The sequence below is a fragment of the Gekko japonicus genome, unplaced genomic scaffold (assembly GCF_001447785.1).
Source record: "Gekko japonicus isolate JY-2015 unplaced genomic scaffold, Gekko_japonicus_V1.1 scaffold512, whole genome shotgun sequence".
In the NCBI taxonomy this organism is placed as follows: Eukaryota; Metazoa; Chordata; class Lepidosauria; order Squamata; family Gekkonidae; genus Gekko; species Gekko japonicus.
This window is the reverse complement of record NW_015170289.1, coordinates 807,730-825,952: the sequence shown is the minus strand read 5'-3', so window position 1 is coordinate 825,952 and position 18,223 is coordinate 807,730. Positions and strand designations below refer to the sequence as shown.

Genomic DNA, 18,223 nt, shown 5'->3' with positions numbered 1-18,223 from the left:
GACGTTGTGGGTATTTCAGAAACTTGGTAGGATGAGGAAAATCAGTGGGATACAGTGATTCCTGGTTATAAATTATATCAGAAGGATGGGGGGAAGGGTTGGAGATGGGAAGGCTCTGTATGTCAGAGAGGGTATACAGTCCAGTAAGATTGAGAGGGTAAGAGAATTGGATTTGCTTCTGGAAATGCTATGGGTTGAAATAGTGGGCCCAAATGGAAGCTTAACACTGGGAGTTGGTTATCGCCCATCAGATCAAAAGATAGAGGAGGATTATAAAATGATGAATGAATGTGGGTGCATGGTGTCTGAGCTTCTGGCTGGCTGCATCCCTCCTACGCTCCTACTATTCCCACAGAAGATTAAAGATTTGCTCTCAGAAAACACAGCCAACTTTGGAATAAACATCAATGCCAGGTATGGGAAGGACCAGAGCAAAGAAAGGTACCAAAAACCCTCCCTACAGACCTCCCAAAAAGAGTAATATTGTCTTTGAAGATTTGGAAGACTCAGACCTAGAGGTTTCTCTTTTAGAGGAAATGGCGAAGGGGGGGGGGAGTAGCCCCAGCCAAAGCAAACAGACTGAGATAATGCACGCTCTATCAGAGATAAAGAATGAAATTAGGAATGATATAAAGTCTCTTAGCGGAGAGGTTGGTCAATTAAAAAAAGAATTTGGGCTTCTCAAACAAACTATTGAACCAATTAACAAGAAACTGGATGAACTCACTGCAGCATTGAAAACAACTGAGAGGAAAGCTGAATTAGCTTACCAGATGGCAAAAAAGACAGCAGATGATATGAAAGACTTCAAGGAATTTGAGTCATGGGCCAAAAATAAGATTATACTTCAGGAGATGAAACTGAGAGAGAAAAAGGTCAAGCTTCGTGGAGTATCTGCAAATGATGGTGAAACAGAAAATCTCACGGCAGCTTTACATAGATGGCTGAGTCAGATTCTACTTGCAGCAGGAGAAGCAGAACCTTCCCAAGAGATAATCACCTCTCCCTTCTGATTAAATATATCCAAAAGGGCTTCTGATAATGTTTCTCCTGACATTGTTGTCGAATTCAAACATGTACAGATTAAGAATAAACTTTTTTAAATCGCCAGCAATAAACAGGGGCTGTGCCTTGAAGATATGATAGTGTTTTTGTTTCCTGAGATTCCAGCTGAGTTAATCAACACAAGCAGACAATTGAGAGAAACAGCTAAGACTTTGAGAGACAAAGGAATTCAGTACAGATGGTTACCGTTAGGACATCTAGTGGTCAGTTTGGAGAATAAAACCTTTACCGCCTTCAATGAGGCTTCAGGCAAGGAATTGTTGGACACAGTAACCAAACAAAAGGATGGAAGCATTTGAACCGGGATATTATGTTTTGTTGTAGAGATGTAGAGAGCAATTAATAGGAAAAAATGTAGAGTGAGTTATAGTTAGCAGATATGATAAGTTTGAATTATAGTTAAGGGGGAAAATAATAATAGGAACAGAATTGTTAAAGCCAAAAGCATAGCAAGGAGGTGAAGGGTGCCCCCCCCCCAAGACTTCGGATTAGAGGGAGGAGGGTCCCCTCCTGCTGTAGAGGTTCACTCTGCAGCACCCAGTATCGGAGGCAACCCTGTTCAACTTTCTTTTATAGGTATGGAATAAGACAGATTAAGTTTTAAAATTAGCTGAGTAAGGAGGAAAGTCTGTAGAAGAAGAAGTTTTGAAAATGTATGGAAAGAATGTAAGAATGATTAGATTAAGAACTAGAGGAAGTTGTACGGCGGTTTGGTACAACGGGTAACGAAAGGGAATAAGGTAAAGAGGATGGAGATTATTTACATGTTTTTAGTTTGATTCCTAGGCAGAGGAGAATATATAAGAAATGAAGTGTCTTTAAAAGATATGTATAAAATATGTGGATATATGTACACTCAATAAAAATATTAATATATAAAATGATGAATTAAAGATAACGGCTAGACCAGGGGTGTTGAACTTATTTGTTATGAGGGCTGGATCTGAAATAAATGAGACCTTGTTGGGCCAAGCCATGTGTGTCATAAAATGTAACGCCTGGTAGCGGAGATATAAACTTTATAAAGGACACAAACACAAATATATTTTTTTTACTTAAAATAAAAACATGGTTAAAACATTAGCACTATTGCAATATTTTGTTCATTTAACAGTGTCTGATAACTGACACCTCTTGCTCTGAATTACTGCATCAAAATGTCTGTGCTGTTGCAATCTTGAGTATGCTGTTCAGGTGTGTATCTGTAAGCTGCAAACCTATGATGATGCAGCAGCAGCAGAACTGGAAGAAGAAGCAGAAGACAGCCAGTTGCACTGAGGGCCTGACAGAAGCCCTCCGGGGGCCTGATGCGGCCCCCGGGCCTCATGTTTGACAACCCTAGGCTAGACGAAATAACTGTGTTGTAATAGGTGATTTTAACTACCCACACATTGATTGGGTCAATATGTGTTCAAGTCAGGAAAAAGAGACTGAGTTTCTAGACACTCTCAATGACTGTGCTATGAAGCAGATGGTCACAGAACCTACCAGGGGAGAGGCAATCCTGGATTTGGTCCTAAGTAACACCCAAGACCTGATGAGAGATATAAAAGTGATTGCACTGCTTGGGAACAGCAACCATAATGTTGTTGAGTTCAACATTTGTATAAATAGGAAATTGCCCAAAAAGACCAACACAACCACTTTCAACTTTAAAAGGGGTAACTTCTCTGATATGAGGGGACATGTGAGGAGGAAACTGAAAGGAAAAGTAGAATGGGTCAAAACCATTGGGGAACCTTGGAGACTATTTAAAACTTACAATCCTAGAAGCTCAGAAAAAATATGTACTGCAGGTTAGGAAAAGCACAAATACGTATAGAAAAAAGCCTGCATGGTTAACAAACAAAGTAATGGAAGCTGTATGTCAGAATCAGGCTCTGCTGATTGTCATGTTGACTAATGTCTTCATTTGTTTCAGCCTTTGTAGTTTACTTTCACTTTTGGGCCGTTACGACCATTTGGTCTCATCCCTTTCTAGCCCTCTCTGCCATAAATTCCGAGGGATGGGAGGAGTAAGTGTGAATGTCATATATCTGTGTGTATCTGTTGTGGGAGTTAGATTAGCTTTGCTTGTAACAACTATCCCATGAGAACAGGCCCCAAGATGCCTGGCCATTGGAAACCTCTCATCCTTGGAGAAACATCTGTTGCTGGATAATAAAGTTTTGTAGTGCTGTGTAGTATGGAGGAGGGGAGTGAAAGAGGGTGAGACGGTGAATGCCCACTGCATGACCGTTGCATTATGAGATACTGACCTATTGCCTATACAATACGTAACCCTTGATCTGTTCTTTATTCTGAACAAGAGATCTCTCTTGTGCACATCTAAATCTCTGTTTCTAATAAAGCTTTCATAAAAGACTATTAGACTGATAGTGAATTAACTCAAGGGTATGACACTGTAAAAGATAAGAAGGATTCCTTTCAGTGGTGGAAAGCTAGTCTTAGTGTGGTTGATAAAAGGGAACACTGACTGTGGCAAATAAAATGCAAGTCTGTGACCAGGCAGGCAAAAAGGGAATATGAGGAGCATATTGCAAAAAACATAAAGACCAACAATAAAAATTTCTTCAAATACATTACAAGCAGGAAACCAGCCAGGGAGGCAGTGGGGCCTTGGATGACCAAGGGGTAAAAGGAGTACTGAAGGATGATAGGGAAGTGTCTGAGAAGCTGAATGTATTTTTTTTTTTGCCTCTGTCTTATCGGTGGAATATGAGAAGTGTTTGCCCACTCCAGAACCACTGATTTCGGGAGGGGTGTTGAAAGACCTGAGTCAGATTGAGGTGATGAGAGAGGTGGTCCTACAACTGATAGACAACTTAAAAACTAATAAATCACCAGGCCCGGATGGCATACATCTGAGAGTTCTGAAAGAACTCAAATGTGGACTTGTGGATCTCCTGACAAAAATATGTAATCTTTCATTAAAATCTGCCCCCATTCCTGAGGACTGGAATGTAACTAATGTCCCTCCCATCTTTAAAAAGGGTTCCAGAGGAGATCTAGGAAATTACAGGCCAGTCAGTCTGATACCAGGTAAGTTGGTGGAAGCTGTTATTAAGGAAAGAATTAGTAGGCACATTGATGAACAAAACCTATTGAGGACGACTCAGCATGGGTTCTGTAAGGGAAGATCTTGTCTCACTAACCTGTTAGTGTTCTCTGAGGGAGTGAACAAGCATGTGGACAAGGGGGACCCAATAGATGTTGTTTACCTTGACTTCCAGAAAGCTTTTGATAAAGTTCCTCATTAAAGGCTCCTAAGTAAGCTCAATAGTCATGGGATAAAAGGACAAATCAAAAACTTGCTAATTAATAGGAAACAAAGAGTGAGTATAAATGGGCAGTTTTGTCAGTGGAGGGTAGTAAGCAGTGGGGTACCACAGGGATCAGTACTTGGTCCGATGCTTTTTAACTTGTTCATTAATGATTTGGAGTTGGGAGTAAGTAGTGAAGTGGCTAAATTTGCAGATGACATGAAGTTGTTCTGGGTTTTGAAAATCAGGGAGGATTGTGAAGCACTCCAAAGGGATCTGTCGAGGATGGGCGAGTGGGTGTCAATGTGACAAATGGGGTTCAGTGTGGCCAAGTGCAAAGTGATGCACATTGGAGCCAAAAATCCTAACTATAAATACACATTGATGGGGTACTATGTACAGTTCTGGTCACCACACCTCAGAAAGGATATTATAGCATTGGGAAAGTGCAGAAAAGGGCAACTAGGGCCCCGGTCACACGGGCCGGATATCACGGGGGGAAGGCGTGGCTAACTGTTCCAACGCAGTTTGATGCGCGATTACGCGATCAGACGCGCCGGCAGCACACCACGGATCTTTCCCTCGGCACCGGCGGGTAAACGAGGGATTGGAGGGGAATGCCGCGCTCCGGCACAATCACACCACGGGCGTCTGGAGGACAGCCCGTGGCAAACGTTTACTAGTACCTTGGAGGTACTAGTTTTTTAACTCGCATTGTCGGCGGTAAGCCATGGGTGCGCTCCACTTCCCAGATCTTGGGGTGTGATCGCGCCCGGATAATCCGCCCACCATCCGTGCCTCTCCTGCGGCAACTTTGCCGTGTGACCGGGGCCTAGAATGATCAAAGGGTTTGAACACTTTCCCTATGAAGAAAGGTTAAAGCGCTTAGGGCTATTAGCCACAAGGTATAGATAGGAACTCTCAGGCTGGGGCAAGTGATGCACTGTATTCTTGGTGCTGGGGGGGGCAACAGTGAGAGGGCTTCCAGTGTCCTGGCCCCACTGGTGGGCCTCCTGATGGCACCTGGTATTTTTGGCCACTGTGTGACAGAGTGTTGGACTGAATGGGCCATTGGCCTGATCGAATATTGGCTTATCTTATGTTCTTATGAGTATGTCTGGATTTAAATAGACTGGAAGTTACCTGGGTGGAATGATCATTCCACAAAATTTTTGGTAAGATTTCTGGCTTAGAGGTCTGGGAAGTAAATAGGTAGGGAAGGTCAGCAAAAGAGCTAATTTTAAGAGTAAAAATCAGGGGAAGGTGATTACTAACAGTGCAATCCCCTACCTCAAATTCAGAACATGAGGTTCCAGAATGGGGGACACTAGAAAGTAATTGATTATGCTACTTGGTTTTGTAGAAATAAATGTAAATTCACTGGCTTTAGAAAAGAGAATAAGTCCATTCAGCCATAGTCTATAAAATTGGAGACAAAACTTAGGAAGATGTAAACCAGTCGAGTATATATGGCAATCTTTGGACAGCCTTTCCAGGAAAAAAGGGGGGAAGGGTATAATTCTGTTTAAAGTTCGAGAGCTCTGGAAAAAAAAATGAGTGACCTTTCCTACTCTCACATTAAAATCCCCAGCCAAAATAATTTCAGCTGAGGGAAATTTCCTTTCTAATGTTTCCATAAGGGTGGATAACCGTTTCCAATGTTGTTTTAATCCTAAAATAACAATATAAAATATAGGTAATACCTGTACATTCTCATAAATGGAGATGAATGGTTATCCACAATTATAAATAGCTGTGGCACTTTACATGGTATTTTTTCTGTGTGGGCTTTTTTCCATGTGGGTTGTTTCCCCATGTGGGCTTTTTTCTTGTGGGCATTTATGACCATGGGCTTTTTTCATGTGGGCTTTTTTCCGGTCACCGCCTGGCAATCAAGCAGGCTTTGCAGTGCCTCCTGAATATCTCTAATGATAGGGTCCCCCTCACTTCTTCAGGAATCCCATCCCAAAGAGCCAGAGCAACAATGGAAAAGTCCCGGGCTTTGTTAATCCCAGATGGAAGTGGTGGAAGTCAACAGATGGCTAAGAATGGTCTAATGGGAATTTTCTTCACTTCTGAAGTGTTGCATTCTGCTGTTAAGAATGAGAAAATAAACCGTAAATAAATTGCCCTACTCTTTTTTTCTCCACAACAGGAAATCTGTGTGGTTCGATTCACCCCTGTGACTGAAGAGGATCAGATTTCATACACCTCGCTGTTTGCTTATTTCAGCAGCAGAAAGCGTTATGGTGTAGCAGCTAATAACATGAAGCAAATCAAAGATTTGTATATTATCCCTTTAGGTGCCTCTGATAAAATTCCACATCAGCTGGTGCCTTTCGATGGTCCTGGTAGGTAACAAAACTAGACTGAAAACCTATATAGAGCCTAAGAAATGTGCTTGATGGAGATCTTGTTTTTTAAGATTAAGTGTGGGAAGTCTCAGTTTAATATGTTGTTGAGGGCTTCCACGGCCAGAGTTCGTTACTTGTTTTAGATTTTCCGGGCTGTATGGCCGTGGTCTTGGCATTGTAGTACCTGACGTTTCACCAGCAGCTGTGACTGGCATCCTCAGAGGTATAACACAGAAAGATTTGTTGCTGTGTTATATTTCTGTGTTATACCTCTGAGGATGCCAGTCACAGCTGCTGGTGAAACGTCAGGTACTACAATGCCAAGACCACGGCCATACAGCCCGGAAAATCTAAAACAACTTAAGTCTCAGTTTACTTCCCACTATTAGAAAAGATACCTTTACATTTTGACATATTTATTGCTTTACTGCTTTCCCCCTTAATTAAATCAAAACAACTGTTGACTTTATAACCTCGGCTTGTTGTATAGTTTTGTTTTTGCATCTCTTAAATAAAACATCTTCATCATGTTACATGTTAATTTGCTGTTCAGCCTCTGTCTATAAGTTTGAGCTCTTACCTTCCATTCCAATGTATTTGAAAAAGTATACATGCACACGAAAGCTCATACCTTGAATAAACCTTTGTTGATCGTAAAGGTGCCACTGGACTCTAAATTTGTTCTACTGCTTTAGACCAGCATGGCTGACCACCTGGAACTATCTGTTGAGATATGTTTGGATCACCTCCAAAATGAGAACGTCTAATTTTTTAAATTATTGTTGTTGTTATTCATGGACCATTAGCACATGTTCTAAATCCAACTTGGAAGACCGCCCTTAGCATTTTTGTGGAAATAGCTTTACAATAGTCTTGCATTTCTGTTGCCTTCAGCTTGTTAATCGAATTTGTTCTTGTTGTTGTAACAAGAAATAAGTATTTTGCAGAATAGGAATCCTACATAATAAGCAGCTCTTGATAGACACAGAGGGAAATTGGACTAGTGTTCCTCCTGGTGCATACATTCTCAAGAAGTCAATGTATGTACAAGAAGCTCAGGCTTTATGAGTTTGCAATGGTAGCTTGCTAATTGAAACTGTTGTCTCCCATGATATGCATAACATCTCATTGACTGTGCTGTTCTGATTTATTTACATACAGGAATTGAAGTCCACCGACCCAATTTGTTGCTGGGGCTGGTCATTCGCCAGAAGTTAAAAAGACAGATAAATGCAGTTGGTAATGCTACCACAAGTCATACAGAAGAAAGTCTTGAAAGTGGCTCCATGAATTTGCCACCAGAAAAGAAAAGCAAACTAAGCAAACCTGAAGTGCTTCTTTCAGAAGCAGTAGAAAAAGAGGAGGAAAATGACTTTTTTAACTCTTTCACAGCTGTGTTGCACAAGCAAAGGCTTAAGTCTCATCAGTCTAATTCAGAAGAAGTAACAGCCAGTGAACCTTCTGTGGAGACCATTAAACATGAGCCACCAAAGCCCCTGCGGTTTCTTCCTGGAGTTCTGGTTGGATGGGAAAATCAGTCATCTGCTCTGGACTTAGTGAGTAAACCATTGCCAGTAGATGATATTCTTCAAAGTCTTCTGGGTACAGCAGAGCAGATGCCTGAACATATCCAGTCAACAGTGGACCACCCTGCTAATGAAAACCTGCCTGAAAAACAGACAAGTATAAAAGAAGAAAAAATGGACATTCCTGTAGTAACTCCTGGACTTGAAGAAACTAAGGATAACCAGGGCAATTCAAAAGAATCCACAGATAATAAATCAGCAGCTGATACAATGGTAGTGGATGTCTCATGCTCTTCAGGAAATCTGACAGGTGTGAGTCTTAAGGGGAAACCACCAGATGTTTCTACAGAAGCATTTTTAGCAAACTTAGCTATTCTGTCACAGAACAAAGAAACCAAAGAGGCTACTGAAAGCAGTGTAATGTTGGGGGCTGCAGATAATGTTTCTCAGGAAGATAAAAGGACCACCAGTTCTGTCTCATTCAGCTTTAGAAAGGCTGTTGGGAGCAATAATGCTGCTGTAGCATCTGTTGATACTGTGGCTGTTAATAGTACCAAATCTCCACAGTTCATTAATCTTAAAAGGGATCCAAGGCAAGCAGCAGGACGAAGCCAACAGAGCAGCACTTCAGAAAGTGAAGGCAACAGTGTTAGAAACGAAGATATGCAAAATAACCAACAACTGGACACTTCAGAAACAGAGGAAACAAACGTAGATAAACAGTCTTCACAAAATGATCTAGGCTTAGATCAGAGCAATAGTCAAGCATGTACGGTGACAACGGCTTCAGCTGTAACTAAAGCAGATGGTGTCTGTTCCTCCCAGCTGGAAGATACAAATCAGTCCCAGGAAAAAGCACTGATGCAAAACATCGAGACGGTACATTCAGTTAGAAGAAGCTTATTGCCACTCCCCCCCTCATCATCATCTCAGTTTGAAACTGAAAATTCTTGCCATGCTGAGCTCAGTAAACAAATTGGTAGTCCTGTTACAAGTGCAAACTTCTCACCAATAAGGACTCAGCAGCCTAATTTTCAGCACACTAAAACTGCTCCACCCACTTTTCAGTTTCAAGGGGCTGTTTCTCCTAACTTTCCTCCACAAAACAATCCTATATTTGGGTTTCCTCCCCCTCTGCCACCTCCACTTCTTCCTCCTCCAGGCTTTGGCTTCGCTCAGAACCCTCTGATGCCTTGGCCCCCTGTGATGCATCTGTCAGGGCAGCCCCCACATTTTGTTGGACCAGTTCCACCAGCTCCACCACTGGCACATAAACAGTCAAGATTCTCAGGGCCAGAGCACTTTTATCAGAGCAGAGACAATAGAAGACCAGAGAGGCGTCATAGTGACCCTTGGGGCAGACAAGGACCACATTTGGAGAGAACCTTCAGTAGGAAGAAAATTGACCAGCATAGGCAAAGATTTTACAGTGAGTCTCACCACCAGAAAAAGGGAAGGTATGACTGGGAGCCAGATTCTGAAAGGAATAGACATCGAGATAGAACCCAGGATAAAGAAAGAGACAGAAAAGGCAAGGAGGAAGGGCATCGGGACAACGAGAGGTCACGACTTTCGCACAGTGATAAAGATTCTGAAGGCAAATCCTCAAGAGAAAGTAGAAATCCTGAAAAGAAAGATGTTCCTAAAAGTGGAGAGCGGGCTCATGAGAAGGAGAGAGCGAGAGAGCGAAGTAGGGAGAGGCATAGAGAACGAGATAGTGAAAAGAATCGGGATAGGCATCACAAAGACAGGGACCACAGTGACCGAAGTAAAAGCAAAAGGTAAAAGCCACAAAGGGCATAGGCTGTATTTTAAAGTTTTAAATACACAAAAATAATCTGTGTTAAATATGTCTCCAAACTCTGTAAAATATGTCTGGATATAATTGTGCCATCAGTTTTTCCTTCTTTTTGATATTCACTCAGTGTTTTACTTCTGTTTGGCTTGGTACAAGTCTGAGTACCCCTTACTCCTTTTCTTTTAAGTTCTACTGACTTAGGAGCAGAAGTTGAACTGTTCAACATTTTACATTGCTTGTACAGACAAAATTTTAAGGATTTTCTTTTTAATATGCAATAAAAGACGTATAAAGCTCATTGATCAAATTTGGCTTTTTGTCAAGATGTGTGTTGTCCCCTTTGGTGACTTATGATCTCCTCTGTTTTAAGATGCTTGAGTTACTATAACGGTGAAGTTTGTACTATGAAAATCTTAAGTTGCACTGTCCAACAGAGCATTGTGACAGAATCTCAGAATTCATATAGCGATATAATATTAAGTAGGGGTGTTTAAGGATTCAGAAGGAAAAAGAAAAGAAGCAAAGCAGTATCGACCGTTGCATAGTTGCCAAGCATCTGAAACAGTTTGTGAGCAGAAATTAGAAGGCTGCATGGTCCAAATTTTATTGCTTTAGAACCCACTTATTTTAATAAGATTTTTTACAACTTTAGCCTTTATGATATGATTTGTATTAATTTTCAACAATTTCTTGTGCTTCAAAAACTTGAATACCTAAGCTTGTACATGTGTTTTACTATCCTTTATATTGTAAAATGTAAATATTTTAAGGGATATTTTGATTCTACAGATGATAAAGCCTTTCACAGATGTTGTTTGTTTGACTTTAATAGATGTGAAGCAATAGGCTAAATTGCTATAACAAAGAGATGTATAAATGTGGCTTGGCTTTACAATTTCTGGTAATTTTTAACGATCCTAGGGTTTTTAATAAATAGATCTGTAAATTTCTTGTGATTTCTGTGGCAAGTTACAGTACATTGCTGTTTCTGTTGGATAACATTGCACTATTCTGTTCAACATCCTGTTTTGAAGTATTTAGTAAAATTAAGAGCATTGTGCACATATAAAGAATCTTCTTGCATAAATCACCTTACCTATGAATATAGATTTTTTTTTTGTACTTTGGTATCAGAAAAAGTTTTCAGTACTATGTGATTAAAACAAATTGTTAGGCTATTTCAAAATCCTAATTAAGCATAACAGCCTAATTGCAAACCTTGCACATGGCTTTATAGAATCAAATTTAAAAATCCTATTCCATACAATGGTTGGTGGTAGTTTTTATTCAAAGACGTGACATACACAAAAGAAAAACAGTGTTTAGTAGATCATATATGTTAACAGAGTACAAAATCCTTGTTAGTTTGGATGTGTTAGCGGATTCTTGAAATACTGAACCTCTTGCTGCGAATGCACGTGGCACACTAGCTTTCTGCACAGTGTACTTCCCCAACCCATGGGGACACCATCTGATCATCTGTGCCTCTCAGCTCATGGTTGCTTTTTTTCCTTACAGAAACTAACGACCAAGTTTAATACTCTGCCCACCATCAAACACGGTTTAAAGGAAATATCCTTATAACGAGTGTAGTCATTCATGGTTGTAGAGAGAGGTTTGATCATTTTGTTAACTCTGAGTACCCCAGAATCCTTGCAAGGAAAAGGGAATCAAGTCCTCATGTTATGCAGGTCTGAATCTGTGCTCTTGTGCCTCTGAAAAATCCTTGAGAGTTATCTCCACTGCATTATTACAGATGAGAACAGATGAAGAAAGGCTGTCATTCGCCTCTAATCTTTTTGTATCCTAAGGAAAAATCTTAAGGGGGTAGATTGTGGTTGAAAGGCATCATCCTGTTTCAAAATGTTCCATCAGATATTTTATGTCTTTGAGTGAGTCTTGGAATAGCTTTGGTGAGTATGAGAAAAAAAAGACAACACACTTTTTCTTCTGTGCTGCCCCCCATTTGGGAGTGTTCATGACCAGGCCTGAGTCATGAAGTCTGTTCTACCATTCTGGCTAGGTGACCAGCCATGAAGTGTATTGTCTCCCCCCCCTCCCCCACTACTAAAAAAATATCTGGAAGTCTGTTGCTCTGAAGTGCTTTTTCTTCAGGGCTGCTTAGAAAAACAACAACAACCACCCTCCATTTTCCTCTTTAACCACCTTCCTCATTGTCATGAAAGTTCCTTGTTACAGAAATAGCTCTTGAAGTTGGTATTTATTGGCAAGAGTTGGTGTGAGTTAGTTCAAGCTTTTATGCAGCAAGAACCACATCTTGCTGTTGCGGATGATAATTGCATATTCTTGAAACAATGAAGTAGGGTAGTTGTGTCAAAGGCCCCAAAACTCATCAAGCAGCAGCTCAGTATATCAAGACATTTGGACTGCTTGAGGTCCCTTAGCATCAGCAGTGGGACCCCACATGAGGTCAAATCCACTGTTCTGGGATAGGAAAACAGGAAATGGAATGAATACTTTTCATTTAAGGATGAGGGTGTTTTAGCAGGCAAACAGACCAGCTGAGGAACAGTAGGTCTTTCATTCAAGTCCCCATAGAGAAGACAAAGCTTTCCCACTTGTTCTTACTGCTGGAAGAGGGACCACTCCTAGAAGTCCTGTATTATATGATATTCCCAGTTTTGTGGATCCAAACACAGATGCGCTACATCTAAGGAAGAAAGATGTGTAAACAAGTGTCTCTGGCACATGGATTGGCAAGCTAGCCTGAAGGACAAGGCTATAAACTCATTGGCTTCTGTCTGTTTAACAGCACTGAATTAACATTGACATTGATATTTGGGCCTGTGTGTATATTCCTCAACAGGGCTTTTTTTGTAGAAAAAGCCCAGCAGAAACTCATTAGCATAATAGGCCACACCCAACAGCAGAAACTTATTAGCATATTAGACCACAGCCCTGACAGTGCAGCTCATTAGCATATTACGCCACACCCCATGTCTTCCCTTGGCTTGCCCAGGCGCCCTACAGCTGTGGGGAGCCCAGGCAAGCCGGCGAGGGGAGGGGAGGGGAGGCAGTTTAAAATGCCTTCCCTTGGCTTGCCTGGGTGCCCCGTGGCTGTGGGGAACCTGGGCAAGCCCCCCCTTGAAGGGAAGGGAAGGTAGTTTAAACTGCCTTCCTTTGGCTTGCCGGGGAAAGCATGGGGAGGCATTTAAATGCCTCCCCAATCCTTCCAGGCCCCCCCCCCTGACCTGCCCGCCTTGGAGTTGCCGGGGGCGGGGTCAGTCTCCAAGCCTTCCCTCTGTAGCCACGCATGCAGAGGTTTTGGCTGTAGTGGGCGTAGCCAACTCTGAAGCCAGTCGGAACTCTGTTCCTGTGCGTTCCTACCCAAAAATAGCCCTGTGCTCCTCAGTATGTGACATTGCAGGAAACAATCTGGGCTGCAACAATTATGGGCAAGTAAGTCTGTTTTCTGGACATGTAACCCAATATTTTGAAATAAACAACATGTAGTAGACAATAAGAACAAGAAGCAAATGATGGCAGACAATTGTTTTGGTAACTACTTGTATTTGCAAGCTATGTGAAATACCATTTTCATTCCTCCTTATTCGGGTACATGTTTAGCAGTACCTATTTTCCATTTATTTCTGTGTAATGCTCCATCAGAATTAATAGCCAAATAGACATTTATCAGTTTACAGGTTAGGAAATCAGCACTTCAGAAACTGAAATTCCAAGAATGCCTACTTTGTACACAATTTGAAATCACTTCAACTTCCCAAATAGATGCGTTTAGGATAAAGGTGTCAACACTCAGTATGATGGTAAAGAATCTGAAAATCACTTATAAAGTGTTTGTTACACATAACCAGAAATACAATATCTGTCCATCCATGTACACCAAAATATTTTAACATAAAACTTCATTTACAATTTTTATTGATTCTCTCCTGAGTTTTACTTTAGATCACAGGTATGGTGGAATGTTAATATTTGATCTTAAAATGGAGGAAAGTTGAGTGTTAATGACATACAAATAACCTCTTGGTGTTAAACTCTTGAGGCCTGGTCTTATGCAGCAGAATCGTGAGAGCCCCGTGCGGTAGAATGGACTGAACCACTTCTGACTGCAGAAGGGGAGCACATTGTTAAATGCTCCCTTACATGAAAATAAATCCTTGCAAGAAGAAAACTAGTATAGCAAGGAACAGACTAACCTAGACACTCTGTCTTTATAATGTATGTTGACTACATGGAGGAATTTTTTTAACAATAGGAAACATTTTTTTTTAAAAAATGATACAACCTAAAGTAATACAGTCCATTTTATCATCTCTTTCTTTGTGTGTGTGTGTGCCAGACCTGAATGTCATTTATCTGACATCATTGTGTCCTCACACCATATCTCCATTGATAGCTATTTCACTAAAACTTTCTGTAAGCAGCCTCCTACCTATGCAACTTCTGATAGCAATATTTGAGAGGACTGAATGAGTGAATATTTACTATACCTATTGCAGCCATTACAGAAATTGGGGGAGGGGGGCAGTGGTGGTATCATATTGTTGTCAGTAGGTATGGACATGTGCCATGAAAATTTGGTTCATGGAGTGCCCAGTTTGCAAACCACGAACCATCATGAACATTCAAGAACTAAATGAATTGGTGACGTTTGTGGCATGGTAGAACAGTCGCAACAGTGGCCACAGGACTGGAAAAGGTCAGTTTACATTCCAGTCCCAAAGAAGGGCAATGCCAAGGAATGTTCAACCTATTGCACAATTGCACTCATTTCACACACTAACAAGGTCATGCTCAAGATCCTACAAGCTAGGCTTCAGCAGTACATGGATAGAGAACTGCCAGAAGTACAAGCTTGGTTTCAGAGAGGTAGAGGAACTAGAGATCAAATTGCCAACATTTGCTGGAAAAGGAGAAAGCAAGGGAGTACCAGAAAAACATCTATTTCTGCTTCATTGACTACACTAAAGCCTTTATGTGGATCACAAATTATAGCAAGTCCTTAAAGAGACGGGAGTACCAGACCACCTCACATGTTTCTTGATAAGGGTCAAGAAGCAACAGTTAGAACCGGATATGGAACAACTGATTGGTTTAGCATAGGAAAAGGAGTATGACAAGGATGTATATTGTCACCCTGCTTATTTAATTTATATGCAGAGTACATCATGCAAAATGCTGGCTTGGATGAATCACAAGCCAGAATTAAGATTGCCGGGGAAAAGATCAACAACCTCAGATATGCAGACGATACCACTCTAATGGCAGAAAATGAAGAGGACCTAAAGAGCCTCTTGCTCAGAGTGAAAGAGGAGAGCGACAAAGTTGACTTGAAACTCAACATCAAAAAACCTAAGATTATGGCATCCAGCGCCATCACTCCTTGGCAAATAGAAGGGGAAGTCATGGAAGCAGTGACAGAATTCACGTTCCTGGGATCCAAGATCACTGCAGATGGTGACTGCAGCCACGAAATTAAAAGACATCTGCTCCTTGGGAGGAAAGCGATGGCAAACCTAGACAGTGTAATAAAAAGTAGAGACATCACTCTGCCAACAAACGTCCATATGGTCAAAGCAATGGCATTCCCAGTAGTAATGTATGGCTGTAAGAGTTGGACCATAAGGAAGGCCGAGCACCAAAGAACAGATGCTTTTGAATTATGGTGCTGGAGAAGACTCTTGAGAGTCCGTTGGACTGCAAGGAGATCAAACTAGGCAATCCTAAAAGAAATCAATCCTGACTGTTCCCCGGAAGGCCAGATACTGAAGCTGAAGCTCAAATACTTTGGCCACCATATGAGAAGGAAGCATTCACTAGACAAGACCCTGATGCTGGGAAAGATTGAAGGTAAAAGAAGAAGGGGATGGCAAAGGATGAGATTGTTAGACAGTGTTATCAATGCAACAAACATGAAATTAAGCAAACCCAGGAGCAGGAGGGCCTGGCGTGATGTGGTCCATGGGATCACGAAAAGTCAGACTCGACTGTGCGAATGAACAACAACAACAGAAAAGTCCCCTGTGTGGTAGAGACACAAAACTCAGAGGGGATCTCTGGCTGACTCTCCTCTATGTGTCCATCAAGTTTGGTATGGATTGGATTCATGGGGTCCAAGTTATGGCCCCCCAAAGAAGGTGCCCCCAGGAAAGTGTTTTCTGGGGAAATGAAGTGGTCATTTTGACAGGCACAGGTTCAGGAGCATATAGAACAGATCCAGTGCTTTGAAGGATGGTGAACATTTAGATTGGAGACAGTCTGTCTGGAAATGTATCCGTTCACGAACAACTGGAAAGTTCATGCTAGTTGACATGCCACAAACTTCACTTTGCAAACCATAAACTGGCCAAAATTTGTCATGAATTTTAGTTTGTGAGCTAGTTTGTGCCCATCCCTAGTTGTCACTCGTTGTTTCTTTGTCTAAGATATTTCTTGTTTCTGCATCCATGCCACAGTGCTACACAACAAGGGATGGAAATGGTTGTGGTTCCAGAGATACATGTTCGTGCTTCTTTAATCATCTGCTCCCCCCCGCCTAATTCTTACACTCAAAATCTTTATTTCAAGAGAGTTTTCAATATTCTTTTTAATGTATTTTGTTTCATTGAAGAAAGAATTATATAATTTAACACCAAAATTATTACATGATAATGTTTATAAGATTCTCAAACTATCTTAGCTCATTATAATAGATTTACAATATATCAAATTAATCTTTGAACTAAATTATTCTGCAAATAATTAAACTCAGTCTTAGGAAGCCTGAAGGAAGCCTGAAGGGTCAGTCTTCTGATGGACCTTCCTAAATGGGAGAACATCCAGCCTGTGCTGAAGGCACTGCACTGGCTGCCAATAGCATACTGAATCCACATCAAGGTGCTGGTACTTACTTTTAAAGCCCTATATGGCCAGGGTCTGACATACCTGAGGGACCGCCTTTCCCCATATATACCCCAGAGAGCACTACGGTTGGGGTCACAACATCAACTGACCATCCCAGGCCCTAAGGATGCCAGGCTTGCTGCTACCAGGGCCAGGGCCTCTTCAGTGGCGGCTCCGTACTGGTGGAATGAGCTCCCAGAAGAGATCAGGGCCCTGTGGGATCTTTTACAGTTCCGCAGGCCTGCAAGACAGAGCTCTTCCACCAGGCTTTCAATTAGGAGCCGCCACACCACTACCACCAACATCTGTGGTTATGGGTTGGCTCCAGCCTGGAGATTGAGCCATACCATCGCAAGATGCCAAAAGATCACTGACTCGGAAACAATTGCTTGTATACTATATAGTATGCCATCTTAATTACTGAAAGACGATTACCATCACTAGCACTTTGATTATCTAATTCTCTAAATGTTTAAAATGTTTTAATTTTTGTATATGGTTTTATGGTACTGGGTACTGACTAATATAAGCTGCTCTGAGCCTGTTCGCGGGGAGGACGGGGTATAAATGGAATTAATAAAATTATATATATATATAGCGTTGGAAAGGGTAAAAATATTCACATTTTGAGTGGGCAGACGGCAAGTACTGGGTAGTGGCTGCTAACACACACCCCCTTAGGGTTTTCAGTATTCTTAATGCAGTTTATTAAGCAACTACCTGCTTCCAAATTGTGAATGTTGAATTACTTAAGTAGGAGAGGTTATATTACGTTTTCCCCACTGAAAATGTGGCTTTTCTGACATAATTATGAACCTTTACTGTTACATTTCTATCTACATTTGGCATTTATTTTCTGATCATGTTCTAATTCTAAAATAAAAGTATATAAAAAGTAAAAGGATGCAGATTATTTACTGAAGACTGGGTTCATTAGACACTTCATTAGTCCCTAGGATACAAAACTATAAGTAGATCTAGGGATAGAAAATATAATATCTAACAAAAACAATTCCTTTTTTTCAGTTACTATTGGATAGCTTTTAAAAATTAATAATTTGTGCTGAAATTGAAGCAAAGGTGATTTGCCATTTCTGAAAGCGAGTCTCCAATCCATATTGGATTTCAGTTTCTGGCAGTGAGCCTTTGACACTGTTTTGCTGAACTGATCTGGTAACTCAGAATGTTCAGTTAAGGAACTCAATATTTCATGGTCCAGCTTGTATGAGGGAAGGGAAAGTTGGAACCATTGTTGGGTTTAAAGCCTTAGGTAAGGGATTCATGGGGATAAAGACGTTCCAGGCAGTGGGACAGGATGCCCACAGAAAAGGAGGATGAAAGAGGACATAG

The 18,223-nt window shown here is 41.2% G+C and overlaps 1 protein-coding gene across 1 annotated transcript in view; it reads left to right on the top strand.

The window, feature by feature from the left end:
* Positions 1 to 10,715, top strand: part of PHF3 (PHD finger protein 3) — a 93,141-nt gene extending 82,426 nt beyond the window's left edge. Inside the window, exons 14-15 of the mRNA XM_015417876.1 lie at positions 6,484 to 6,679; positions 7,844 to 10,715. Coding sequence (XP_015273362.1) covers positions 6,484 to 6,679; positions 7,844 to 9,993 — 2,346 coding nt within the window. The 3' untranslated portion in view covers positions 9,994 to 10,715. The remainder of the gene's footprint in view (positions 1 to 6,483; positions 6,680 to 7,843) is intronic.
* Positions 10,716 to 18,223: the final 7,508 nt, after the last annotated feature.